The sequence below is a fragment of the Rattus norvegicus genome, chromosome 17, assembly GCF_036323735.1.
Source record: "Rattus norvegicus strain BN/NHsdMcwi chromosome 17, GRCr8, whole genome shotgun sequence".
Classification (NCBI taxonomy): Eukaryota; Metazoa; Chordata; class Mammalia; order Rodentia; family Muridae; genus Rattus; species Rattus norvegicus.
The window spans coordinates 88,177,383-88,204,183 of record NC_086035.1 but is presented as its reverse complement, the minus strand read 5'-3'; the positions used below and the strand labels follow the sequence as shown (position 1 = coordinate 88,204,183).

The following is a 26,801-nucleotide window of genomic DNA, read 5'->3' as shown; positions in this document are numbered from 1 at the left end:
AAAAGCCAGGAACCCGGAGACACAGGGTCCCCAGGCCTAGACCCACATGCAGACTCCAGCTAGGAGGCAGCATCCTGAAATCCTGTATCCCACAGGGTTCACGCTAGCCCTGGGGCTGAGCTCCAAGCAAAAGCTTCCTTATGAAGATGAAGTGGACGGAGCCCTTAAAAACTATTAATGTCCTTGGGTTGGACGTGCCGTTCCATGACAGGCACATGCTTAGCAGGCGTGAAACTCAGGCCTCAGTCCCTTGACCTTTTCATGTTGGGAAACAGACACACAAATTAAGATGAAAAGACATCTTTATGTTCTTCATTTCTCATCAGCTTTATTGAAGTTACGTATAGGAAGAAAACTCACAAGACCTTTTGAATTTGGAACAAATGTACATCCGTTTCTCTCGGTCAGTCACAGGTCTCATCCTGCTCTGTTCTTCATTTACAAGAGATTAGTGCTCTGTAGCACCACACCACGTGGCCCTGAATGGCCAAGGAGCTGCTGAGCTCTGGGCATGACTGTGGGGCCAGCAGCAACATCAGGGGACCAGGGTCAGCGAGACTAGCTCTTAGATGAAGTATGGCTTCTGTCTACCAGCTGATGGGGTTGGGGACACCAGGAGAGTCTGCTGACACTGTGGTAATGGGGGACACTTGATAACTCCCGTACTTCTGGGCACCAGCAGCGCTCAAGGCTGTGTAGCAAGCAGTCAACACAACCAACCACAAGTAAGTCCAGGTCTCCCTCAAGGGAACAGTAAATAAGAATCTCTGGGCTGTAGAGCATTTCCCCCACATAAATGCTCCAGTAACTCATTGAAATGAATGATCTTAAATAAATGCCTGATAGTCTCTTTACGTCAACTGTTGCTATCTGGAAACAACTCAGTGGGCAGAAAGAAGCTGTGACTTGCCAAGTGGACATTGCAACATTTGTCCTAACATCTGAACAAAGCTGACAGCAGGGTCCCTCCTCTGCCCTCAACGGTTGTCCCTCTGTTTTGGTCATCTTTGTCCTCCCTGCTGTCTATGCCTTACAAAGTCAATCCTGGGTTCTTCTAGATATGTTTGGCTTATCCACAGGCCTGCCCACTGAGACCAAGCCAGGTCCTTTGCCTGTTAGATGTTGGATTCTCCAATCTGGAATTTCTTCTGATGCTTGGTCACCTTAACACAGGACACTGTTTCATGAAAGCTACCCTAAGAAGGGACTGCTGGACCCACAGAGTGGTCTTTCCCAGAGTGAAATGTCAAGGAAGCTGGAGAATTTTAGTCACTATTCTAAATAGCCACTAATCACAGAGCAAGAAGCCAGATACTAGATAGTCTACTACTTGGAGAGGGATTGTCACCGTAGGCATTGAAGACATAAGACTCTGGTGCAGAAGAGGTCACCTCAAATGGTAGCTAGAAGTGTCTATGACAAATGTATGGTTTCTATTGGACTGCTAAGATTGGAACGTTCAAAAGTCTACTAACTATAAATCTGTTTTTCATCCATAAGCTTTTGACCATTTTAAGAGCCCGTGGAGTCTGCTTTGTGGAGGGCTTGATCCAGAACAATCTGAGAATCTTATGGGGTATTCAAAGGGTTCACTACTCAACAGAACACCCAGGAGTCTCATTTTCCTCATAAAATGCAAGAAGCTCAATTTTGGCAGCTATTACCGCGGACACCGTGAAAACCAGAGAACACAGCATCACAAAAGTTGCCATAATTTAAAGTCTTCTCCATATCACATGAAGGATTAGATTTACTGTGTTGCACCAAACCACATGGATGGTGGTGAAAACACAGGATGTTCTGGGGTCCCACAAAGGGTGCAGTCTCTGAGAAGCAAAAATGTCCCATAAAAAGTTCGAGTCAAAAAATCCAGAGTTTGGTCTAGGAATTACATCTGTATCTAGTGAGGTGAGTTCTCAGGACACGCTGTAGGGCAGAGTCACATTCGTGACAGGAATGTGGGATGAGCTTGGGTCTATACCCTGCAATCCATACTCAGTCCTAGCAGAGCGTTGTGTTATCACTAAATACTAAAAAAATAATAAAATACTCTCTAATAGGCCCAAGAGAATGAGACGGAAAGAGAGAGAGAGAGAGAGAGAGAGAGAGAGAGAGAGAGAGAGAGAGAGAGAGAATATTCTTACTACCTAGAACTAGAAAGGTCTGTAAGTCATTTTTCTTTGTAAACTTTATGGAGTTGTTTTAAAATGGTCACTATTCACACATTTTTCTGGGTGCTCGGAGAGTTCATTAGTTCTCACCTTGGTAATGGAGGCCACAACTAACAGAGGTTAGCTCTAGCGTCCTTCACTAGCTGTTAACCTTTGGGAATCACGGCCAGAAGCCCAGATGAGAAGGCAAAAAGCCAGTGGCCAGGAGTCACCTTAGCTACATACCTGGAGTTCTGCCATGATTTTGTCTCCTTCTTCCTCCTCCTCCCCATCTTTGGAGGAAGAGGCAGGGACAGGTGGTGGTGATGGGACACAGGCTGGGGCAGGCTCCTCTGGGGGACATTTTGTGGCTCTAGTCTGTGGGGTTGGCCCAGGCTCTTCACTGGTCACCTACAGGGAATTTGAACCACAGATATTGGTGTCAGACCCTTAGGTCAGACCACATGGCTTCTAAATGACTCTTTAGCTCTGGTTCTTCTAGCCAAAGATGTCCTTTATTTCCCTGCATTTGGTTTGAGTTTGTTTGCATAAATTGTCACATTGGTAAATCATTTGACGAATTGTATAATTGTACATCCCCCATATTTACAGAAGGCCTTCCCCTCATTGCATTTCCAATTAGAAATTGTATTTTTTCATTTAACACAAGGGATAAAGCCTTCCAAATTGAGTGAAGGCTAAACTCACTTAACACCCACTACTGTGTCTGCTGGCCTTTTACCTTCCCACCCTCACATCAGTCTAATGATGTCCCACTAGGGAAAGTAGTTGATGATCTGCTTTTCACATTGTCATATTAGAAGTCTAGTTCAATAGCACTGGCTGATATTCTCTTCCTAGGCACTTTCTGGGCATCTGGGTGAGTTGATTACTACTTTTGTTTGTTTGCTTGTTTTTTTTAATGTTTAGATGCATAGAAGTGTCTTCGCCCAGAAACCATTTTGCCAGGACTCAACCCATCAGACCTTAGACATGCTCTCCTTCCTGCCAGTGTAGATCACATCGCCGGACCTCGTCGTGGTAAGTCCTGACCCAGGAAGGTAGCTTCTCCGAGGGGGTGGGGGTGGAGGAGGGGGTGACTTTCCCCCCAGCTTGTCCAATTCCTGCTCTGAATTTGGAGAATCTTCTGGAAAAGAACATGCCACTTCAAAGACAGTCTCAAGAGACATCTGATGTATACAAACACAATGCAATTTGACTTATAAACTCTATTCTTACCACAGACCAACGATTAAGGGGACAGCCTTGACAACAAACTGAACTTAACTCACAGAAAACCCTGCATACATGACCCGCCTTCTCACTGACTCAGTTTGCTCATCTCTTATAAACTACATACAACATACTACAACAGACTTTCCACTGGGGAGTTCTGGGGTTAAATGACTTATATACTGCCATTGGCTTATTGTGAATGCAATGCAAACTATTAGATTTGTTATTACATTTCTTGATACATTAAAAAAACTGAGGGGCACTGGGAAAGTGAAAGCATTGGGAAACTAAAAGTAAGCTCCAAACCCATTCTGAGGCTTCTGAAGCCTTGAATCTCAGCCTGAATCAGTATTATCAGTAGGAATTTATGTGGCTATAAGGGCAAACTCTAGCAAAAGAGGAGAGGTAGAGAGGAAATGGTGACAAAGAACAAAGACACACGTAGGGATGGTTCTGATGCTATGGTCCTGTTCCCCAATTGGTTCTTGATCCGTCAGTAAAGCCATATGCCAACTGCTGGTCGGAAAGAATAGGTGGGACTTCTGGGTCCCTGGAGGCAAGCAGACAGACACAAGGGAGGACAGAAGAGTTCTCTATGCTTCTGATGGAGAGAGTTTGACCAGTCATGTGAGATTTTTGTACAGAGTGGCCCCAAAGGCGAGCAGTTGGGGGTATCTAGCAAGGACTAGATGTAACTCAGCAACTAAAGTTTAGGGCAGGTGGGAGGTGAGGAGATAAGAGTATTGACAAAGGCACACTTTTCCAGGCATGAGATAGTAGCACCCAGCAATTGTGCCATGAAGGCAAGTTGAAAATGAACAATGTGTATGTCTCTGTCTTTTACCCGTGGATTCAAGGGAAGCTGGATAGGGACTGGTAGCGCAGCCTGTTTCTGGAACTTTGGTGGGGTAGCAAAGGTACACACAACAGACACATAAGAAGTGGGGCTCTGGGGAGAAGGCCATGGTGAGGGCTAGGAAAGATAACTTGCTTGCAATAGGAGACAGCATGGGGTAAATGAGAGAAGTATAAATTAGAGTTAACAACAAAGTTAGGGGATATGGGTATCTCTCAAATATTCATGCCAGTAACTGAATAGTTTATTCAGGAAGTTTTTAATTTGAAGGTGAGAAGTGAAAACGAGACATTTTTCCAAAATGTGTGCTATATTTGTGTTACGTAAATAAGGAAAAATTATAAGAATGGTATCAAACACTGACAGATTGAGAAAAGGTTAATAACAGGTAGTTATACAAGAGGAAATGGTGACAAAGAACAAAGACACACGTAGGGATGGTTCTGATGCTATGGTCCTGTTCCCCAATTGGTTCTTGATCCAAATATAACGAGAAATATAACGAGCTGGCTCAGAATTCTCTCCAGGGACTGGAGGAGAAAAGCCAGCTTTTGGAGAATTAACTACCCCTCCAGCGCCTTGATTTCCTCAGGAAGTTTATTTTATAAAAAAGATTGCAGAGAGAGAGAGAGAGAGAGAGAGAGAGAGAGAGAGAGAGAGTGTGTGTGTGTGTGTGTGTGTGTGTGTGTGTGTGTTCTATGACCTGCACATTGAGGTCAGAAGACAACTCAGAGGAGTTTGTTCTCCCCTTCTATTACATATTGGTTTTGGGCTTAAAATTGGGTCATCAGGTCTAGTGGCAAATGACTGCCTGCTGAACCAGGGAAATCCATCAGAAAGTAAGACATGGTCCTATTGTCCCACTGGAGCTTCTGTGGTGACAGGCTCTGAACTGAGGGCTGTGAGAATGTACATGTCTGCAAGGCCTGCTGTAGGCTGGCTCTCACCTGACAGCTCCAGCTTATCCACTGCTGTCCCATCTCCCTTTGCCACTGGGCTGGAAGTTGGGGGCATCTCCAGGTTTGGAATTGACTTCATGATGTTGACCTGAGCTTCTTCCAGGAGCTTCTCAAACTCCTTCCCGTTATAGTGTTCCAGATTTTGCCTTTTTTCTTCCCATTTCCTTTCTGCCTTCTGAAGGGAAACAACAATTGCAGATAGCTTAAAAACTGGAGAGAAGATTTAGAGATTTCATTCCGAAGTGCTGATGGGGTGTAACACAGTGTGTCACGTGACAATGCCCTTGTCCACCTCATTTCTACCACATTGCCCAGGTGACACTCCTCCACAGAAAAGCTATCTCTGAAGTTCAAACCTGCCCCTGGCATCTGCTCAGCATTTCCCATACACTTCTGCTAATGCTAAACTAAAATGGGGAGGAATGCTGCTTTTCAAAGGTGTTTTCTACTTAAAACTTTGTTTTCTAAATTCAGCCTTCATTGCAAAAGGAGTGTTTAAAAAATAGAAACACAAACCCACTCACTCACTAAGAACCACAGTACAGACCTACATCTTGATTGTATAACGCACTCAAGCACTGAAATATCATATGGTACTCTATTAATATGTACAATTTTGTGTTTTCATTCATCAGTTGCAAAAATAAACTGAGGTTAAGAAAAATCCTTTGTCTCAATTCTAATTCTGCTCAAGACTTAATATGATGACCTTTGGGCCATCCTTTCTTATACAATGGGAGGGTATTATTTGCTTAGACCAGTCAAGGTTCGTGAAAGAGATAAATGCAAGTATTTTAAAAACCTTTATATTATTAAAAGCATATTATCCTGTCATTTTCACAGAAAGCTGAGTGGAATTTCACTCCATGAGTAGTGTTTATGCACGATGAAAGACTACTAAATAAGACTACTGGAAACACCGGGTCCTGGTAGATCTTGTAGGCCAGTGAGATGGGGCATTTGCTCAGGGTTTACATCACACAGACAGAAGCCCCCCTCCACCACCATCAGCCTCCTGTGTTTTCCTCCTTAGCACTGACCATCTGGCATGTACTTGGTGAGCCATAAACAGGTGAGCCTGGCTCACTAGTGACCCAGAACCTATGAGGGATAGCAGGGATGAGTGAATGAATTAAAATTTAACAATGGCCCAGGGATAAGGAGGGTCCTAGGCATCTTCAGAGAGAATTCCTAAGTATCCTTTCACAGTTTGAAATATACACATTTTATTGATAATCATGCCCATCAAGTTCTTAGTAGATGTTTATAAAGTAAAAATGTCACACTAATGTCCTTTAAGTAAGGGAATGCAATCCTCCCACCCCTCACCCCTGTCTAGTGTTGGGGACGGAGTCACGCTCTACCAACAACCTTCTATCCCTTCCTCAATAAGCAATGTTTAAATAGGTGACATATATCAGGATGCAGACACTGCTTATGGATTGGAAACTACTTCATGTCTAGGGGCTGCATCGGTATGGCCATGGAGGTCTTAAGAAGTCATCCAAACACACATAGTGATTTGTAAGACAGAGAAAAGTGGGGTATGATGGTTGCTGGAGACAGAATGGGGGAAAGGCTTTGAAATTAGGGGAAAGAGAAAGCCAGGAAAGCAAAATATATTTAAAACAGCATGTTGGCTTTTTCTTGGATGTCATTTGATTTGTTTTTCTCCCAGTGATGAGGAACCCAGAAACCAGCATGTGCTGGGCAAAGGCTTGTTGCCCTCTTCCCACTCAGCATCCTACTGTGTAACCCAGGCTGCCTTCCAGTTCCCAACGTTCCTGCTTGAGCCTCCCAACGGCTGTAGTTACAGGCGCTCCCTACTGTGCCTACTGCTCCATTTTCATTCTTAGACTGTTACAGTAACTTCCCAGCTAGCTCAGGGTGCACTGGCTCAGAAAACTCACCGCTTCGTTTCTCTGTAAACTTACACTCAGCTACCTTAGATGAGCATACCAGATCCCAGGCCTGTGCCCAGGCGTGTTGGCTGTTCAACATTTACCAGCACACCACTGACCCAGTGTCGTCCAGGTCAGGGCTCGTCTTCTCACACCTGATGACCTTTTCCTCAACCCTAAACTGTATTCTGTTTCTACAAAAATCTAAAAACAAACAACAACAAAACCCTAAATATCGATAAAAAGCTATCTTTAGTCAAACTGTATGTTTGATTCAAATTGTATTTATGTGAACACACAGTCCTATTTCACACTCACACACACACACACACACACACACACACACACCACACACACACACACACTCTCATATACATACATTGGTATTTAAATATGCAAAAATTCCTTGCAGGAAAGGCTATGTTTATAGGTTGTAAGAAACAGAAAAAGGACTTTACCTCAATGGACACTGCCCTGTTCTTGGCACTCACACTGTGGATTTCCTCGATGAACAAGCTCTGCACAGAGGATCCATTCAGTGGGGTCTGAGGGGACTGGGGGGCTGGAGCCGACTGTGGTGAAGAAATTACTTCCTGTGAGATGGCTGTGTGGGGTCTGGTCCCTCCAGGCAAGTTCTGGGCTGGGTTTGTCAGGGCTGAGGAGTGCTGGGAGGGTTGCATGACCACAGGCGAGCTCTGTACATGGTGAACTGTCATGGTGGATAGGGGTACTACTTCTGACTTCACATCACCAGGGCTTCCAGTGCTACAGTGGAGGGGCTGCCCAGGAGCGTGAGTCGTCTCTTCCTGATGCTTCAGGACCTCTGCAGCCGTGGCCTTCTCCATGGCAACATACTGTGCGGCCTGGGCTGCATCTGTGCCCTTCAGGAGCCCATCAGTGACATGCCTAGGAAAAACCATGCACAGTGGTGTTAAATGGTGGTGAATCTCCCTCTGTGCTCTCTTCAAAAGGTGGTAGTGTGTGTGTGTTTGTGTGTGTGTGTGTGTGGCCTTGCTCATGTGTGTATAGAGTCGGACACTGCTTCCCATCTTGTTGTAGAGACTCATGCTTTTGTACCTGGCTTACAAGGGTTCTAGGGATCTGAACTCAGGTCCTTATGCTTTGTGGCAAGTGCTCTTAACCACTGAGCCATGCTATCAACCCCAAGAGATAGAATCTTTCTCTGATGGTAATGCTTTGTGTCCAAACTGAGTCTAGCCCCTCACTGTTTGGTGGCGGTGAATAGAAGTGAACACACGTCTAGCAATAATTACTCTTCCACCTGACCTTGGCCTGATGCTCCCAAGTACACTCAATTCTCACTCAGAAGCTTCTAGAAGTCCCCCAATTCTTGTTGGACTGTGAGACATGTCAGTCTGTATATCACCTTGTTGCTATCCTTCCCTTTAAGTGGACTCAAGCAAGTCTTTCAAATCCAAGGCCCACTGTTACTCTAAATTAAGGTGTGCTTACCCCATCGTCTTTCGTTTGGATGGCTTCACTTTTCTTTTTTTTTTTTTACAGTGTGTGGGGTGGTACCCAGGACTACGAACATGCTGGAAAAGTGTTCTACAACTGATTTATATCCGTATGCCTTTGTGAACACGTTTATACCAGGTGTGAGATTCATTATTCATTATTGAAAGCTACAGATCAGACAGTGGTTTCTCCAGATCGTTCTACATAGGAATAATCTTTGATGAGCAGGTCCACTTAGGGATGCTTAACTTCTTTCCTGGGTGGGACCAGCATGCTCTCAGACACTCTTTCAGTAGACGAACACTTAACTCAGTTTCTCTATTTGAAGTCTCCTACACCTGCAAGGCGAAGGAGGCTAATCGCTTATCTTAATTTGTTTCTCATCTATAAAATATTACAAAACAGAACATCTACTGCTTTAAAAAAAGCAATATTTAAATATTTACTTATCTCATTCTATTTTTAAATTCATTGTTAAGTCTTCATAGAAGTGGGAATCAAATACAGGTGCATACACTACCATTAAAGCCCAACACATGACGAGTAATTTAAAAGCCTAGAATGGAGACAATGCAAAAAGTCTGAGGAATTAGACCCCCAAGCCATATTACAACAAATGTTTGGGGGCGGAAGCAGTTCCTCAGGATGCTCTAAACAAGGAGTGATAAGTCATGATGATACTAAGAATAGGCTCTTTGAACACCAGCCTTTGAGCGTCCCCTCCCCCAGGCCAGCCCAGCAGGACCGCTACAGTGACGTCACCTCCGTAACATCGTCAGGACATCTGTCATGCTCCTCACTCGCTTCAGCAGACTGTCCAGCTTGTGTGGTTCTTCCTTCAGGAACCTCACCGCCTCCACTTCTATGCGCAGGACAGCACGCATTTTATTTTGCAAGGTCGGAAATTCCCCTGCAGGCCAAACCAGCAGTGATTTACGGAATAGGAAGGCAGAGTGACCAGGCCCACCCCACTCCTGCGACCCAGGGTAGCACAGAGAAGCACCATGTCTACAGTGGGGTGAAAACACAGAAGATGGTCAAACCAAGGGACACTGGACGAGGTCACAGCACCTCTGGGTCTATTCCCTGTGTATTATGAATGAGGTAACTGAAAGTTAGGGCTGAGTTTGGTATGTCTGTAAGCTCAGTGAAAGGGAATAGAATGTTCTAGTTGTATCGTTTGATTTCCATCTTCAGTATCCTTTATAAAGGTCCTCTAAGGAGTCTTGAATGACTCTTTTTTTCTGTCCCAGGATTGTTTATTTATTTACATGTTTATTGGAAACAAGGTCTCACTGTTTTCCTAGTCTGCTGTCAACTGAGTTTAAGGGATCCTCCTGCCTCAGCTTCCTAAGTAAGATAGGACGGCAGGTCCATATTTGAAACAGCCCAAGCAGCACACTTCCGGCGGAAGGCTCACCTTTGAGAGTGGCCACAGCTTCTCCCACTTGCCGCAGGAGGAAAGCCCCATCCTCCACATCTTTCAGGGTCACCACTCGGCCAGCAGACGAAGAGTCCTTCTTCAAGTCCTCAACAAAGTCCTCCAGCTCACTGTGGGGGAGGCAGAGAACAGACGGAACTGAGCATGGAGTCTCCGAAAGGACGGGTGCAGGGTGCTCCCCCATTTTCTGCTATGTCTCTGCCCTGTCTTAAGCTTCCAAGGAGGAGGTGGGAGCACAGTCAATAGTAGTTTACTTTGGAACATTGCATAGATGTGTAATGCAGAAATAGGAGGGCTCTCCTGTGTCTCATTTGAGGCTCAAGTTGGACAGGGGTGGCAGTGGAGCACTTGTGGCTTGTGGAAGATACTCTTTTTTTTAAAACATATTTTACTTATTTATTATGTATAAGCACACTGTAGCTGTCTTCAGACATACAAAAAGAGGGCATCAGACTCATTACAGATGGTTGTGAACCACCATGTGGATGATGGGAATTGAACTCAGGACCTCTGGAAGAGCAGCCAGTGCTCTTAACCACTGAGCAATCTCTCCAGCCCTGTGGGAGATATTCTTTTTTTTTTTCTTTAAGATTTATTTATTTATATATGTGAGTACACTGTCACTGTCTTCAGACACACCAGAAGAGGACATCAGATCTCATTACAGATGGTTGTGAGCCACCATGTGGTTGCTGGGATTTGAACTCAGGACCTCTGGTAGAGCAGTCAGTGCTCTTAACCACTGAGCCATTTCTCCAGCCCGTGGGAGATATTCTTAACTTTCAGTTGCATTCATGCTAGCCAAGAGAACAATGTGTATACTTGGTGACCAGGAAGGAAGGGAGAGAAAGACAGAGGGAAGAAAGTACTGATGGACTAGAAATGGAGGCAGGACACCGGGGGTGGAGGGATGGGATATTGGGGGGTTGGATGGGGTGGGGGCCATGGCATGGGAAGGGGCATGAGTCAGTGCTACAGTGAAGTGTGCTGGTTCACTTCAGACAACCAGGCTTCTCAACTTTGGTACCTGACATTTTGAACCAAATAACTTCATTTTTAGTTCAGGACTGTCTTGTGCACTAAAGGATGTTTAGCTGCATCCCTGGCCTCTACCTGTTGCCTACCAGTAGCAAGCAATCCCAAATTCCAGTAATTTGTGACACATGTGAATGTTCCTTGACGTTGTCAAATGTCCCTGGGGAAGAGAGAGCCCTAATGGATAACCTCTAGTCTATCTGATTGTCCCATCAACAATGACTGCCTCTCTTCTCTCTTCTTATGAGTAAGCACTTAGAGATCTGATTTCTGGAGGGATGAAAGGGTAAGGGGGGGGGGAGAGAGAGAGAGAGAGAGAGAGAGAGAGAGAGAGAGAGAGAGAGAGAGAGAGAGAGAGAACGAACAGATACTAACTCCTGCCCTGGCATCTTTACTAACCCATAGGTTTGTATCCTTTCAAGTTGCCTGCAAATTCAAGAGACAGCTTTTCCTGAGGGACAGGGTGCTGAGAAATGCAAGACCACTAGATGGCAGTAAGTGAACGGCGACTGTACCTCCTGGAGCCTTAGTGGAGTAGAGGACTGCCATTGCAGAGGTGGTATAGGACCTTTCCTCTAGGTGGGTGTGTGGAAGGGACCTAAGGCAGCCACAGGAGGAGGGAGTCTGGCAGGACAGGGCATGCATTCAAGGACGAAGTCACACATGGCACATTTGACCTCTTCTAAGCAGGGAGATGAAGCATTTGGTGATGCCAGCCATTCTGATACAGAAATCTCAGAAGAAAGGCTAGCCCGTTAGGGCCAAAGGGGACACCGTGGCTCCACTGTGTCTGCATTAGTTAAACACCCCTGGTGCTATCTATGTGAGCATAGCCACTGGACACATGTAGCTGCTGCTCCTTGAGGTGGAGATGGACCAATCCTTGTCAGGCCTCTAATATGATCCGTTGGTGAGGGAGATTCCCCAGTAGACCAAGCAGTCTCCTGCATACCTTTAGGCTTTGGTGAAGCCCCTTCAACCTAAGACCCTAGAGCTATCCCAGTTCCTTCAACCACCCACACAATGGCCAATACGCAAATACTCCTCCAAGGAGATGACCCAAAGCCACTCCATCCAGATAAAATCCTATTTTAATTTCTCTTACACAGTCTGCCTCCTGTGCGTCATTGCCCTGCGACCCAAAGATCCCCAAACTCCCCTTTGCTGGACAGCAGGGAACCTCTGACACGTCATTCCGCCAACTCATGTGCGCACGATTCCTATTTAAAGCTCTGAAGGCCACTTTTATTAATTCAAAGATTGAAAAGGAGACAGTGCAGCTGAAAATGAATGCAGACCGTCTTCTGAAAGTCATCAATGGGCTTTTGAAATGTAGGCTTTGCCCAACGAGACGTCAGACACTCACGGGGGCTCCAGATTTCAGCATTGCCTTAAGCTGCTTTTCATTTGACTTTGCCAAAAAGAAGCGTATTGTTTGTTAAAATGAACTTAGTCTGATTCTTATTAAGAGCCCTTATTTCACATGTAGGAAACCACGAAAGATCTTGACTCAATTTTTCTCTGTTCTTTTAAACCTCACTTTCACTTCTCTGTCCTCACACTTGGAGGACCTAAGCTAACAGGTTCTACGAGAGCATTTCTTTTCTGGAGATGAGAGGGAAGGGGAAAGGGACAGGGACAGGGACAGGGCCAGCAAAGAACAGTCATTGCTTCTCCGTCTCCCCAAGTCAGTTAGTTACCACTCACCTTATCTAAGCCCCACTCTCCTGCGTACTGACCCACCCAGTTGTCCTAATCTACATCTACTTAAGATATAAGAAGGGGTTGGGGATTTAGCTCAGTGGTAGAGCACTTGCCTAGGAAGCGCAAGGCCCTGGGTTCGGTCCCCAGCTCCGAAAAAAAGAACCAAAAAAAAAAAAAAAAAGATATAAGAAACACTTATGATAATATTAAGGATATATTCCATAACTTGTAAATTAGTGTTGTGTGTATATATGATGTGCAGCTGTGCTTGCAGGGGGACACATGCAGAGAGGTCAGAGGACAACATTCTAGAGTTGGCTCTCTGGTTCTACTGTGGGTTCCCACAATCGTACAGTCTTTGCCAGCACAGGTACCAAGCAGGTCTGCAAAGCAGGAGTGTGGTCTACAGAAGGCACCATGCCAACAAGAATGACACAGTTCAAATATGAGAGGTCATTAGTACCATGTACCCAGCCCTCCTGCCAATCCATACCCCTGTGGTTCTTTAAGGATGTCCCACACTTTCATGATCCTGAGACATGTTGTCATGGGGACTGTTGAGTTCCACAGGCCTTAAGGGAGGGACGCTTGGAATAACAGATACCAGGTTCATCAGATCTCTGGCATACACAAAAGGTACTTATTAAAGAGTAAGAGAAAAATACCAGCTAAGAAAGGCACCCTGTGAAGAAAGACAGTTTTTCTCCTCAGGATGACAGGCACTCACCGTAACTTTTTGACTATTCGCTCTTCTTCATGGAGATACTTCTGTCTCTCTTGCTCCACCAGGGTGCGCTGGCGTTGCACCGGATCCTCCAGTCTCTTCATGGTCTCTTTCACTTTGCTACTGATTTCCAGCTCAGCCTTCTTCATCATCGCCCTCAGAATCTCCTGGTTCTGCAGCTGTTGAACAAAAGAAATCAGCCTCCATTGGCTTCGCTTGTCTGCCACCATGAAGCCTGAATGTCCTGCAGTCTTCAGAAGTGGGTGCAGAGAAAACCCACAGCTGAATCTTTATTTCGGTAAGAAAAAGAAAGCAAGGACTGTATACAGGATTGCTTCCTCCAAGAACAGCTGGGTTTTATCAGGCAACTGACAGCTGAACTTCAGTATCTGTACCTAAAAAGAAGGTAGAGTCCTTTCTACTCTTTGACTACTGTCACACACACACACACACACACACACACACACACACACACACACACACAGCACAAACTCTCACGGACATGACTTTATAGATCAGAGTCGAGTACTAGCGTTGGAAGCCAAGAGATCAATCAGCCCTCTTACCCACCAGACACTTGGTTGGACTTCCCTGCTCTTCACTTTACTTTTCCCTCCTGAGGTGGGATCTGTTCTCCTTGACAGGGCTACTCTGAGTTTCTCATGAATTGTCAACAACCATTGGCTTGATGGGAATTTTTCAGAATGTCTTCAGAAGGTGAATCTGTCTGGTTTGTTTGATTCCATCCATGTCTCACCAACACGGAGTCATAGCTCCTTACCATGTGGACTCAGTATTGACGGTGGCAGTGAGAATGAGATCAGGTGAGACAGAGGCTCTCGGGAATTTACCAATTTCACTGGATCTGAAAAAAGTTGCACTCGTATCTAACCCTATAATTTCTACACGGTCTCCAGAGCTCACTGGTCTTTCACCACATGGAGCAAAGAGCATGTACGTTTGCAGCTACTCTTCAGAAGATGCTTACCAACACTTGCATCCTTGGGGCAGGACAATGCTAGGCTTTCACACGTCCACAAAGAGAACAGACTTTCAGCAACTGTGTTTTACTCATTCCACTATCTCTAAGTCCTCCTGCAACATGCAACACCAGAGTGGCATTCAGTTGTTTGCATTGGTTTCTGGATCCTTCTCTACTACAAGTTATCACCTCACAGGACTGGGGACACCGTTGTCATCTGACCCATTATCTCTTCACTCTGAGAGGAAGAACACTTTGACTGTGGTACCACTCTTTCAAAGCCCCATTGGAGGGTTCCAGTGTCCGTGTATGACTCTGTGTGATTACTGGGTGTGTGTCTGGGTGAGTGCCAAATAGAATTGTGCCGTTCTTGATGACCTCTGTGGCCTTGGTGACCGGACTTTGCTAATGTCCCTTCACTGTGCCTCTAGGATCAGTCAGTCCATAGCAGACAGGCACCTCCTCTGCTGTCTGTACTTCCCCATCTACTGTCTTCTCAGGTTTGCTTCCTACACTTCCCATGGTCACATCAGCATCCTTTGGTCTTTCTGACGCACTGAACTAGCTCCTTTCTGCCACAGTGACCTTGAACCTGCTACTTCTACCTCCTGAAATGATCTTCCCTCCTGCTTGCTAATTTCTGCTCTAGAAAGAGGATCCGATAACACCTTTTTGAAGAAACAAACTTAAGCAGCCACATTGATAACAGAGAGCAGTGGAGAACCCAGAATCGTTCTCTAAGTGGTTGAATTACGGAGTGAGCCACCAGCTCGGATAAGCCTTGGGGTCAGCCTGACTGTGGTGCAGAGACTATGGTAGGTCTACGGGTGACACTGTATATGGAGGTCAATGAAACATAAAGGCAGCACGGTCTTCTATGAAAAGCTGGGCTCGAATTCTGGACTGTGGAGCAAGTGCCACAGGACTCTGCCATGATGGAGAGGGACAGTGAGTGGAGCTGGATATGTCTGACACAGAGAAGTACATAATTAAATATTTGTCAGAGTTATGGGTGCCTGGGTGCTTGTGAGAGAAGAACTGGATTTAACTGCTTTGGGATGCAAACTAGGCATCAGGATTTTTTTTTTTTTTAACTTCCTGGGTGAGTGTATTTTACCACCAAGGACAGTGTCACAGTCTAGAAAAGTAGGGTTGGTATCACTGAGCCATGAGGTAGGACATAGCCCTCTGGTACAACCCTCCTGCTTACACCCCACCGTGAAAGAAGCACAAATGATGCTGTAGGTAGCAACACTAACACACTAACATGTCTATGCAGCATAGGAAGTATTGCTGGGAGAACCTTTCAAATTGGAATTTGAGAGGTAGGAAGTAGAAATCCCCCCACCTCCAGAGGCCGTGTGCTTAGTTCTGGCTTATTTGGTTGTGTGGGTTCAATCCAGATTAGAGAGAGGTCATTTTATCATGACTCCCAAGCTGTTCTGTGTAGACAAGAGCCTTGTTCCAGGCTGTGGGTGCCTTTCTGGCACACCGTGGGTGCATGTGATGTAACATTTCTGACAGCTGTGGATAGTTTGGAAGAAGACAATTGCACGAAATAGTAGAGCTGCTCTGTTAGCAGAGTAGAAGAGGAGCAGCTATTCCTGAGGGCTAGGTTTTGTCTCCTTTTCAGACAGGAGCTCTGTGGAATTCAGCAGAGGGGAACGGAGAGGGAACTTCTCCTGCCCCTGTGAGGAGGGATTCCTAAAGGAAGAAATGCTGTGCTAATTAGGTTTTTAGTGCACTTCCCTATTCTATCTATCCTGTGCTGTTACTGCCACCATGTCTTGGTCATCAGACTGCCCCGTTCATCCCAGCAGAGGGCAAAAAAGGAAAGCGGAGGGCGAGATGTGGATCCACCGCTCTCTCCTAAGCCGCTGCCAGTATCTGAGAGGATTGGTAAGACCTACGTTTCAGTTGTTAAAAGAACATCTACTCTGGGGAAGAGAGTGCACAAACAGTGAGATATACACCCTTACATTTTGACACAGTTCCACGAGTCCACAAATCAGTAAATGCCATTTAAAAAGAGAGACAGCATTTTCTCGTTACTCCAGACATTTCCCTCATGATCCTTGGAGTTTGCAAACTTTAGCCCAAGGAAGCCATCTGTCTGTACTCCTGTTGGTATAAAATCGTTCCTCAAGTCCTAGGACATCATGCAAATGGAACGACATAGTCATTCTCCAAGATGTGACGTCTGGGTTCTTTCATTCTGTACTCCCAGCCCCAGTGTGGACTTGAACTCAGGACCTTGCATGTGCAAGGCAACTGCTCTGCCCACGAGCCACACTCCCAGCCCAGCACAGAGCTTTTGAGATTACAGCCATGTTGTTTCAGTATGTCATTCTTTCTTATGGCTGAGTGACATTCCCTTGTGTGGACATACTGAATGGTTTGTGCTTTGACTTGATTCTGGTGATCTTGCTAATGTCACTTATTTTTAATAGTGCTTTTGTTTCGGTTTCATGTGCAATCGTGTCGTTTGTAAGAAAAGCATGCTTTCCTTTGCTAGCGCAGATCCTTGATGCGTTTGATAAGACCACAGAATAGGTTTCGCTACCAATACCATTTCCTTTGGGCTGAGGAAGGGTCTTCCTTCCTGAAGACTGCTGAGAACATCACTGATGGAGAGTTCTAGCACATGTCTCTTGTATTTACTGAGAGGATATGCCTTTTGATTCTGCTTGAGGCCAAACACGGCAGCTTATATTTCTATGCTAATACTCTGTATACTTGAAAGATCTAGTACATTACCAACTTTATTGCTATTATTTTGTTAATGGTTTGATACATCTACTTGTGCAAGGGCTATAGGGTAGGTGCTGGTTAGTCTAAGCTGGACTCAGCTAGGAAAAGGGCATGTCAATTGAGAAATGCCTCCATCTGATTGGCCGGTGGACATGCCTGTGGGGCATTTTCTTGATGAATGATTCATGTGTGAGGGCCCAGCCCATGTGGGCACTGTCACTACCGGGCTGGTGGTCCTTGGTTTGTATAGGAAAGCAGGCTGAGCAAGCCATGGGAGAGCAAGCCAGGAAACAGCGCCCCTCCATGGCTTCTGCTTCACTTCTTGATCTGACTTTCCTTCAGGATGGACTGACTGGAAAATGTAAATCAAAGCCCTCCTCTCCCAACTGCTTGGATTTTGTATTCATCACAATAAAGCTAACCAAGACATAGTAACACAGATTTCATGCAGGAGTCGACACTAAGTATCTTCTTTTCTTTAACATTTTTTTTTATCCTCTTTTCTTAGAGAGTCCCCACCTCCACCCTCTTGAGCCTTTGACGAGTCTGTCTTGTCTTGTTTCTGACTTAGTCATTATTGATCCTGATGTATGTTTCCCTGTGTGAAGTGACTCCCCCTTCTGTCTTTTCTATTGATCCTTGTTTTCTCATATCCACGGAGGACGTGTTTTCCTTTGTGTTCACAACTCTGTGTGTTTACTGGGCTCTTTAGTCTGTGGATTTATAACCTTCATTAAAGTTGGAAAAATTGTACCCTCTCTCTCTCTCTCTCACAATAGTTTCCCTCTCCCCACTGACGCTTTAATACTCTTTTATGGGTCACCGATTTTCAATGTAATTCCTTTTCAACTTTGAATGGTTTCTGTTGCTGTTTCCTATTGTGTTCCTTGGCCAGCAGTTCATGTTTTAAGACTATCTAGATACCGTGCGATTTAAAACAACAGAACCCAGCTTATTTATTTTTTATTAATCCACAGTATGATTTGCCTGCATGCACGTCTGTGTGAAGGTGTTCAGTCTCCTGGAACTAGTGCTACAGACAGTGGTGAGCTGCCATGTGGTTGCTGGGAATTGAACCCCGGTCCTCTGGAAGAGCAGCCAGTGCTCTTAACCACTGAACCATCTCTCCAGCCCTACTGTGTGTGTTTTTAACTATCAAAAGCTCCACTTACATATTTTTTTCTACCCTTAATCTCTTAAAGCTTTCTTCCAAATCTTTGAGAATAGTCTGGGTAGCTTTTTGAAGTCTTGCCTACGAATGCAATTATCCCCATCCCTTCTGGTTGGTTTCCATTGGCTGAGTCTTCCTAGACTGTATTTTTCACCATCATTCATATCTAGCAGTTTGTGATTGCATGTTAGGCACCGACTATTAGATTTCATTCTTCTTACAGACTTTGGCTGTTCTCTGATGGTCCAGTTATGTGAGGTTCATTTTGTTATTGAATTATTTTTAAGCTTTGCGGGGAGAATCTCTAGGGTAATCTTTACACTCAGACTGGTTTAGTCTGAACACTGGAGTGTAGCCTTTTTCTAGTCTGTACTTCATGCTGAAGTATCCAATATGGCCTCTTAACTCTTGCTAGCCAAAACTTGAATTTCTCCAGGTCTGGGTGGTCTCTAGGAAGACTTTGGCTTGGTGGTTTACCCGCATGGTCTTTGCCTGCCTCAGAGGTCTGTTCAAGATACACGTGCTTGGCTTATTACTCGATAGCTGGCCCACAGCTTAGCTCTTTCTGTACAGAGACTTCTCTTTGGCCTCCATTCTGTAGGTGCTAGCTGCTTCAGCTCTCTGAACTTGCTTGTATCTCCTTTGCTGAGCAAGATGATCCCAGGGCTGCTTAAGTGTCACCATCACATCTGGAAAGTTCCTCCAGGCAGATGCACACTCATTGGTAGGATTCACCTCCTGTGTTTTCTGAGCAACCCAGGCCCGTGCTGTCTGTTGTCCAGCATTTGCAAGTCATGGTCTCGAGTTGTCAATCATGGGATGGAGAGTGGAACTGCAACCACTCCCTCTTAGCTGCAAACACAATTTATTGGAAATGCCCCTGACATTTTTATAAGTGTACTTAGAATGTTCTTGGCCACTCAGTCTTTAATTGGGCCAAGTGAGCTATCCATGTCAACTTTATGAATAATGTAGGAAACTGTTTAAATCTAAACCCAACTGCCTCAAACTAGCCCCACACCTCCCATGCTCATCCCTGACTTTCTAGGTGACTCCGTGCTCATCCCTGACTTACCAGTCTTGACAACATGGCTAGCTAGCAAAATAGACCAGATGCTGTCAGTCTACCAGTAACACTGAGCAGTGGTTAGACCACAAACCAGGGAGTTTGGGAATGAGAACCAGACCCCAGAATGACTCCTAACCACCCATGTAAGACCTCCCAAGGCTTCAGGGAACAAAACAAACAATGTCTGGTCATGGATACATGTTGTCTGGGTGTGGCCTCACCATCTTAGGTAGTCCCTTGTCTGAGATCTGACTGCAGCTTGGTAACTGTTGAATTACATAAGGGAGGATCCTAGAGCTCTGTGTACTGCTGTCTCTTCCTCAGTGTTGATCCTCCCTCACCAGGGGAAAAAACAGCAGATTCTCAAAAATCTTAAAAATGTAACACTAAGTTCAGAATAACCTGATTTTTTTTTTTTTATCAGAAAGCCCAAATGAAGAGATAAAGGGCCAAGGGAAAAATGTATGAATTGGAACAGTAGAATGTATGCATTTTTTAAAAATTTGGGTGAAGTCCTAACTGTGGTCTCTACAGAACTTGTTTTCTTCCAGAAATAGATTTCTCTCCTCCCAACTCAGAGAGGGACAGACACACAGTCACGTTTGTAGGTCTGGAATTCTCTTAGGGGAAAAAAAGTCTATATACTGGGACATACTCTATACTGTAGGAAAGGAACTATTCACCATTAGAAAAAGTGGATTTTTATTTACAAACCATCTCAGAAAAAGCAATGGATGAAGTATATCAGCTTGTGAAGAAAACATCTGTTGAATTGCAAAGTTCCTTGTTGCCAGGTTACCTGAGCATGAGAACACAACAGTGTAACTATCTCTTTGGCTTGTGGCTTACAGCAAATCTGATGGCGTAGAGCATACAGCTGACCAGTGGGTAAGAGGAGGTACACGGTTTGGGGTGATTTAAGTTACCATCTCCTTCTGGGCTTACAGAGTGGTAGAGTACTCATTCCCATTCACTTTGGCATTTGTGATAGATAACTGTTCCCAGCGGGTCTACAATCTTACTGGACTGAGCATTCGTGATAACCTGAGAGCAATACTTCTAACCCCAGGATAGTCTAGAGTCACTCACTTACCTGCCAGGCCATACCAATGAAGTTAGACTCCGGCAGAGTGACTCAGCATATGTACTCTTGTGAAGGACCCAAGGCATCTCTAATGGTCATTATGGGTGGAACATGTCTGTCCTGGTTTGAATGAAAGTGGTCCCACTGGCTCATAGGGAGTGGCACTATTAGGAGGTGTGGCCTAGTTGGAGTAAGTGTGGCCTAGTTGGAGTAGGTGTGGCCTAGTTGGAGTAGGTGTGGCCTAGTTGGAATAGGTATGGCCTTGTTGGAAGATCTGTGTCACTGGAGTGGGCTTCAAGGTCTCAAATGCTCAAGCTAGAACCAGGGTCTCACTCTTTCTTTCTGCTGCATGCTGGTCCAGATGTAGCTACCCTCCCCAGCACCACGTCCACCTGCATGCCACCATGCTTCCTGCCATGATGATAATGGACTAAGCCTCTGAGATGTAAGCCAGCCCCAAGTAAACATTTTCCTTTGCAAGAGTTGCTGTGGTCATGGTACCTCTTCATAGCAATAAAACCCTAACTATGGCAATGTTTTGTCTACTGATGATAATTTATGTGAAACAGGACTTAGACTCACAAGGTAGAGACTTGTCTCAATGGCCTCCCTGACATCAGTGCCCCCATCTAAGTACCCCTTCCAAGAATCCATCACTCTGGAAATAAAATGTTCGTACAATGATCAGCTACAGTCTAGGGCTTTCCAATGATTTAATTATCTAATTACTGGAGCAAGATGCCAAGCACAAAGGCTTCACTATTTTATAACACAGCTCAGAGAACATTTGAATTTCTAATTCAGTTCCTGTTCTTTTGAGACTCTTCAAGAGAGTTCTGCCTGTCTCTCTAACAACAGCTCTATCAGTGGACTCATAATCACTCTGGGGCTACATTTCATATTAGGTGTCTTATAATACAGGTGCTGAAGGAGAATTAGTGTTGCCCCAGCTTAATTATTCTCAATTATTCTGGTATTAAATAGACTCCTCTGGCTGGAAAGATAGACACTTGTGAAGGAGGGAAGCCTGGGACGCAGAAAACACAAAGATCGGGGTGGAGATGAGAGGCTCACAGCAGCAGGTTAAGAAACCAAGTGCTTGCCTCCCCTTCGTGTCTGCTGTGGAAACTACTAACATTTCTAAGCTCACTGCTCATTGCTATGAATCCTGCAGAGAGTCAATGAATGAAACAGTTCTGTAGGGATAAAGAACCCCGCAGGGCTAGCATCGGACTGTTAAACCTTGGTCAAGAGCTTCCTTGTTAAGAAAGTGACAGTTTTACACTGTGCTGGCTTAGGACCACGGGCACAGGGGCAGCAGGGGATAGGAGATCTCTCCCAGAACCAAACAATGCCACGTACCACCCAAGGGTGTTGTGTCAGTTATCAACATCATACCCACAGTAACAATGTCTCAAATGCTTAATGAAACATCCGACACAACTGTTGTGCTCAGGCTAAAGTAACACCCATGTCCCCAAAACAACAGCTGCTTACTTGAGAGCAGTCAGGACCTGCTATAGAAATGATGGATTCAATTTAGGGGTGGGGGTAAGGGTGGGGGTGGGGGTGAGGGTGAGGGTGTGGAGTCCAGTGAGGAAGACAATTTCAAAATAGCCAGCAGGTGGTGCTAAAGGGCAGCTGCAGTGTGCAGAGGGGCAGACTCTGGACAAATTAGAAAAGGAAATGGGAGGTGGCAGGTGGTGTCTGACCTAAAGACCTGTCCTTGGCCTTGGGAGCCCAACACTTGAGTTTTAATTCTTTCTAACACGTGCATAGGGAGCTGGTTTACATCAGACCTGTATTTCCAGATTTTCCATGAGTCCTGAGAACATCTAGAAACATGGAGTCTACGTCTACAGGGTAAGAGCTGGCTAGAGTTGAGATGCTTTTGAAGAGGGCAGGATCCTTAGCCTGGATTCATTTGTCCCTTTATTACTAGGACTCGGAGGACTGAGACATTCTACTTTGTCATTCTAACCACCAACGGAGATACCATGGCAAAAATCAATTCATTCTTTCTCATTCCCACTTCCCCCCTCTCCTTCTTTCTCTATTTCTCCCGTACCCCTTCTGTCTCCTCTCTCTTTCTCTCCCTCCAGTCCTCATCCCCTTTTCCTTCTCTGCAGAGAGATGGCTCAATGGTTAAGAGTATTGCATGTGGGCTGGAGAGATGGCTTAGCGGATAAGAGCACTACTGATTGCTCTTCCAGAGGTCCTGAGTTCAATTCCCAGAACCCACATGGTGGCTCACAACCATCTGTAATGGGATCTGATGCCCTCTTCTGGCGTGTCTGAGAACAGCAACAGTGTACTCATCTACTTAAAATAAATAAATAAATTCTTAGGAAAAAAAAAAGAGTACTTGGCGTGTGTGTTCAAACACCAGGACCTGGACCTGAATTCTCTAGCACCCACATATAAAATGGTGTGGCTGCACAGGCCTGTGCAGAGGCCAGAGACAGTGGCTCCCAGGAAGTCTAGCTGAAACAGCAGACTTCGGGTTCAGTGACAGACCCTGTTTCAAAGTGTTATGTTGAAGAGCAATAGAGGAAGAAACCCATCTGGGCTCTGCATGCACAGGTGCACGGCCACATGCCTTTGCACTTACCTGTGTCCAACACACACACACACACACACACACACACACACACACACACCTCCTCATATATATAAAGTGAAAAAAAATTTGCAACACAAGAAGTCCCTCCAAGATGGACTTTCACAGATGTCACGATTCAGAGGTGATTTAAATAAATATGCACCAAATGTCCCAGGTGTCTAGGACAGGGAGACAAAGAGTGGGTGGAGGCGGCCATTTGAGCATTAAGCCGTGTGGGCAGTTTTGTCAACCTTCACCGTGTACTCGGGCCTCAGAGGAAGTCTTCCAAACCAGCTACCTTTATTTTACACTTTAATTGTTTCCCCGAAGAGGTGATTTTTAAGACAGTATCTCATTATGCAGAATTGGCTGGCCTCAAACTCATGGTCCTCCTGCCTCAGCATCCCAGAGCAGGGACTGCAGACCTGAGTATGATCTAGTGGTTCTCCCACTCTCCCACCTCCAGACACCGGTGGTGGCAAAGCACATTGTTAGCTTCAATTAGGTGGTGAAACGCGTTGGGTCCATGCCTCTGGGATGCGGGAGACTGTGGTACCTCACCATTTGGACACTTTCCACTAGCCACAGAGGATCTCGGCCTATGTGGCTGCCCGTGCTCGGGGTGTGTTCAACTTTTAACAATATTTGGACTATGAGATTCTTAAAGGAGGTCAGGGAGATGTCCCCACGAAGGCCAAGCTAGGACTATGACCTCAGTGTCCTAGTCCTAGCCAACGGCAGGCAAGGCGAGGTGGCACCCAAGGTGACACCTCATGCTGTGCCAGGCTTTCCCGGCTCCTTAGGACTCAGGCCAGGTGAGGGGATATCCTAGTCTGTCAGACTGACAATGTTTGCTGATTAAGATCTGGGACAGGAGGGGTTATTTTTGCCTTCCCTTTGATTCCCTATAGCTCATATATTCCTCAATTATGAAAAGGATAAGGAAGACTTGGAATATAATACCCAAATAAAATGCAGATTTTTTTTTTTTCTCAGCAAATCATCCATAGTAGCTTTCTTTCACCCTTAGGAATCCATCTTCTTTGCTAAACTCACAGTTCTAAGGACACCACAGTTGCTTGCAGAGGAGGGGGACCTTTTTCCTGAGTAGGAGGAATGGGCCTCCACAGTACTGAGAGCTGTCAGCCTTGGCTGGTAGGGTGCTTGCACTTACTGTTAAAAGAGGTTGTCATACACTGGCTTTAGTTACAGTGGAAGGCTCTAGGCCAGGCTTTCAGATAAACAAGGAGCTCATGCTGTTCTGATCCGACATGTGGCTCTTACAGAAAGTACAGTCAAGGAGCCCAGGGAGGCTGAAGCATGGGGAGACGGGGGATGGGGTGCAGAGAAATCAGACCTAGAGCCACAGTGACATGGGACTCATCTGCGAGGAGTACCTGGAGCTGCCTCATCTGCTGGAGTTGGAGCCTGAGTTCTGCCACGTTCCTCCTCATGTCAAGCAGGCTCGTGTGGATGGGCGAGGTTCCGGCAGGCAGGGGTTGGCTGGGAGGCAGCGAGGACTCCACAGCGCCCAGACTCTTCCCTGCAGAAACATGGGCTGCTCCTATGAGGAAAAAAAGAGTACACAAAAATCAGCAGAAGCCTTAGAACGCAAACAGAACAGCGCCTGAGCTATGCAGCCTATCTCTCCACAGAAGGCTGGAAACTAATTAACAAAAATGTAACGGAAACAACAGGCCACAGAGTGCTAAGGAATGAAGTCTGTAATTCTCCCGTTCTAGAAAGTTCACTGTCGTGGGACGGCAGGGCTGTATTTCACAGTGTGATACCATGTCAAGGAGCTAAATGTCTGTGCTGCTGCCAGCCGCTCTGTATCCCTCCACCTTCCCCTCCCCTTCCCCTCCCCACACAAACTCCTCCATCTTCCTTTCTCTCCCTCTTTAAACATGAAGGGGGGTTGAAAAGTTGAAAAGTATACAGAACAAAGTAATGGCATTTCTGGTTGCTGGTATTCCAATATTCTTATTGTTAAGTTTTAGATTTCTAAAATCTGTGTAGTATATATCTGTCCTTCTAGAATAGGGTAGAATTTAATTTCTGGGCCTTCATAGGGCGTGTTGTGTGACTGGCCCCTGCTGGCAGACAGACATAGGACATGCTGGACAGAGAGATGGTAAGCTAATAGGAAAAGCGCATTCTTGGCTACATTGTCACAGGTTTCTAAAACCAAAAAGAAGTAAGAGTTCTGTACTTTATCCTCCTTAGTAAGGAGATGTGGCTTGACTTAAGAATTCTTTAGGAAAGAAACAAAATGGCAATGGGAAGAAACTGGAGCCCTCTGAACCACTGGGTCTACTTGTAGCACTAAAGGGGCTTCTGTAGAAAGGAAAAGCTCCTCAGTTGTTCCCTAGCTGCCACAGCCACTGTCTTCTGGTCACCTTGCATACACAAGGATCACACATTCAGGAGGGCCTGAGCTGAGGCTGACTTGCAGGGTCAACAAGGTTTAAAGACTGCGTGTGCACTATATGGCTTGGCCTTTTAAAGAGAACGCAAGGGTATGTGACAGAGTAAATGCTGAATCTGTCTCTGTCTCTCTCTGTCACACACGCACAGCTAGACAGACACCTGTGTGTAGGAGACAGACAGATATACACACCCACGGAACAGAATCATACACAAGCAAACACACTCTTGCACACACATACCCCAACACATATCACACACAGATAGATATGAGGAAGAGATATACATACACACACCTACAAACACACATGAAGACAGACACACACATAGACACATATGAGCAAGAGACAGACTGACAGGCACACACACACCTACAAACATACATGAAGACAGAAAGACACACACAGATATACACACACACCTATAAACACCCACACACAAAGATAGTCTTCTCCCTCCCTTCCTTCCTTCCTCCCTCCCTCCCTCCCTCCCTCCCTCCCTCCCTCCCTCCCTCCCTCGGGAGCTTTGTGATGACCCAGGCTGGCCTCGAAGGACAGAGCCTCATCATTGATTTACACACCCTGTAGTGGTTATTAGTGGGGGCCTGTCTTTCTATTGTGGTTCAGCAACCAGGATGCAGAGCTGGTGGCACACCAACTTCTTCACACTAGGGTGACCGTCCAAAGACAGCTGTTCTACTGCCTCCAAGGAACCCCAGAAGGTCAGCACTTCTGGCTAGTCCTATGAGCCTTAGTGGTTATTAACACTGTCACCAGTCAGAAAAGCCAGCATCTGCCATCTGGGCAGCTGTTGAGAAGACCGTTTTCCACGGTGGGGCGCAAAGGAAAAGGTACCCACTGACACGCATCTCTCACTATGGCAAAATGTCATAATTAACTCAGTGTCTTCCAAGGTCAGGTGTTTTGACGGGAGCAGCTATCAGTTTCAAGTTGTCGCTTTAGAATCAGACGACATCTGCCTTGTCTGTAGGTGTGGGTGCATGAGTAGAGGCATGGCAATATACCCAACACTACACTATATATCAGTTGGATAGTACATGGGACCACAGAGGTCTCTCTCTGGTGAAAAAGGACACCATGCTCGTCAGCCTGCTCTGCCAGTCCCTCACTCAAATGAAGGCCCAGTCCTTCTACATCCCTGTGGTCCTTGCACGTTCTGAGGTTACCATATATCACCAATGGTTCTGGGATCCAACTCGGGTTGCTTGGT

General features: G+C 45.7%; 1 protein-coding gene across 32 annotated transcripts in view; it reads right to left on the bottom strand.

Moving 5' to 3' along the window:
* Etl4 (enhancer trap locus 4) overlaps window positions 1–26,801 on the bottom strand; it is a 463,673-nt gene that overhangs the window by 8,975 nt on the left and 427,897 nt on the right. For 28 of the 32 annotated variants that reach the window (XM_063276268.1, XM_039096217.2, XM_063276269.1 and 25 more), the window contains 8 exons: window positions 24,542–24,708; window positions 13,489–13,664; window positions 10,002–10,132; window positions 9,344–9,491; window positions 7,561–8,008; window positions 5,190–5,376; window positions 3,137–3,297; window positions 2,397–2,561 (listed from right to left, as the gene is read on the bottom strand). In XM_063276268.1, coding sequence (XP_063132338.1) covers window positions 2,397–2,561; window positions 3,137–3,297; window positions 5,190–5,376; window positions 7,561–8,008; window positions 9,344–9,491; window positions 10,002–10,132; window positions 13,489–13,664; window positions 24,542–24,708 — 1,583 coding nt within the window. The remainder of the gene's footprint in view (window positions 1–2,396; window positions 2,562–3,136; window positions 3,298–5,189; window positions 5,377–7,560; window positions 8,009–9,343; window positions 9,492–10,001; window positions 10,133–13,488; window positions 13,665–24,541; window positions 24,709–26,801) is intronic. The other 4 variants (XM_008771907.4, XM_063276280.1, XM_063276275.1 and 1 more) reach the window with 1 other exon arrangement.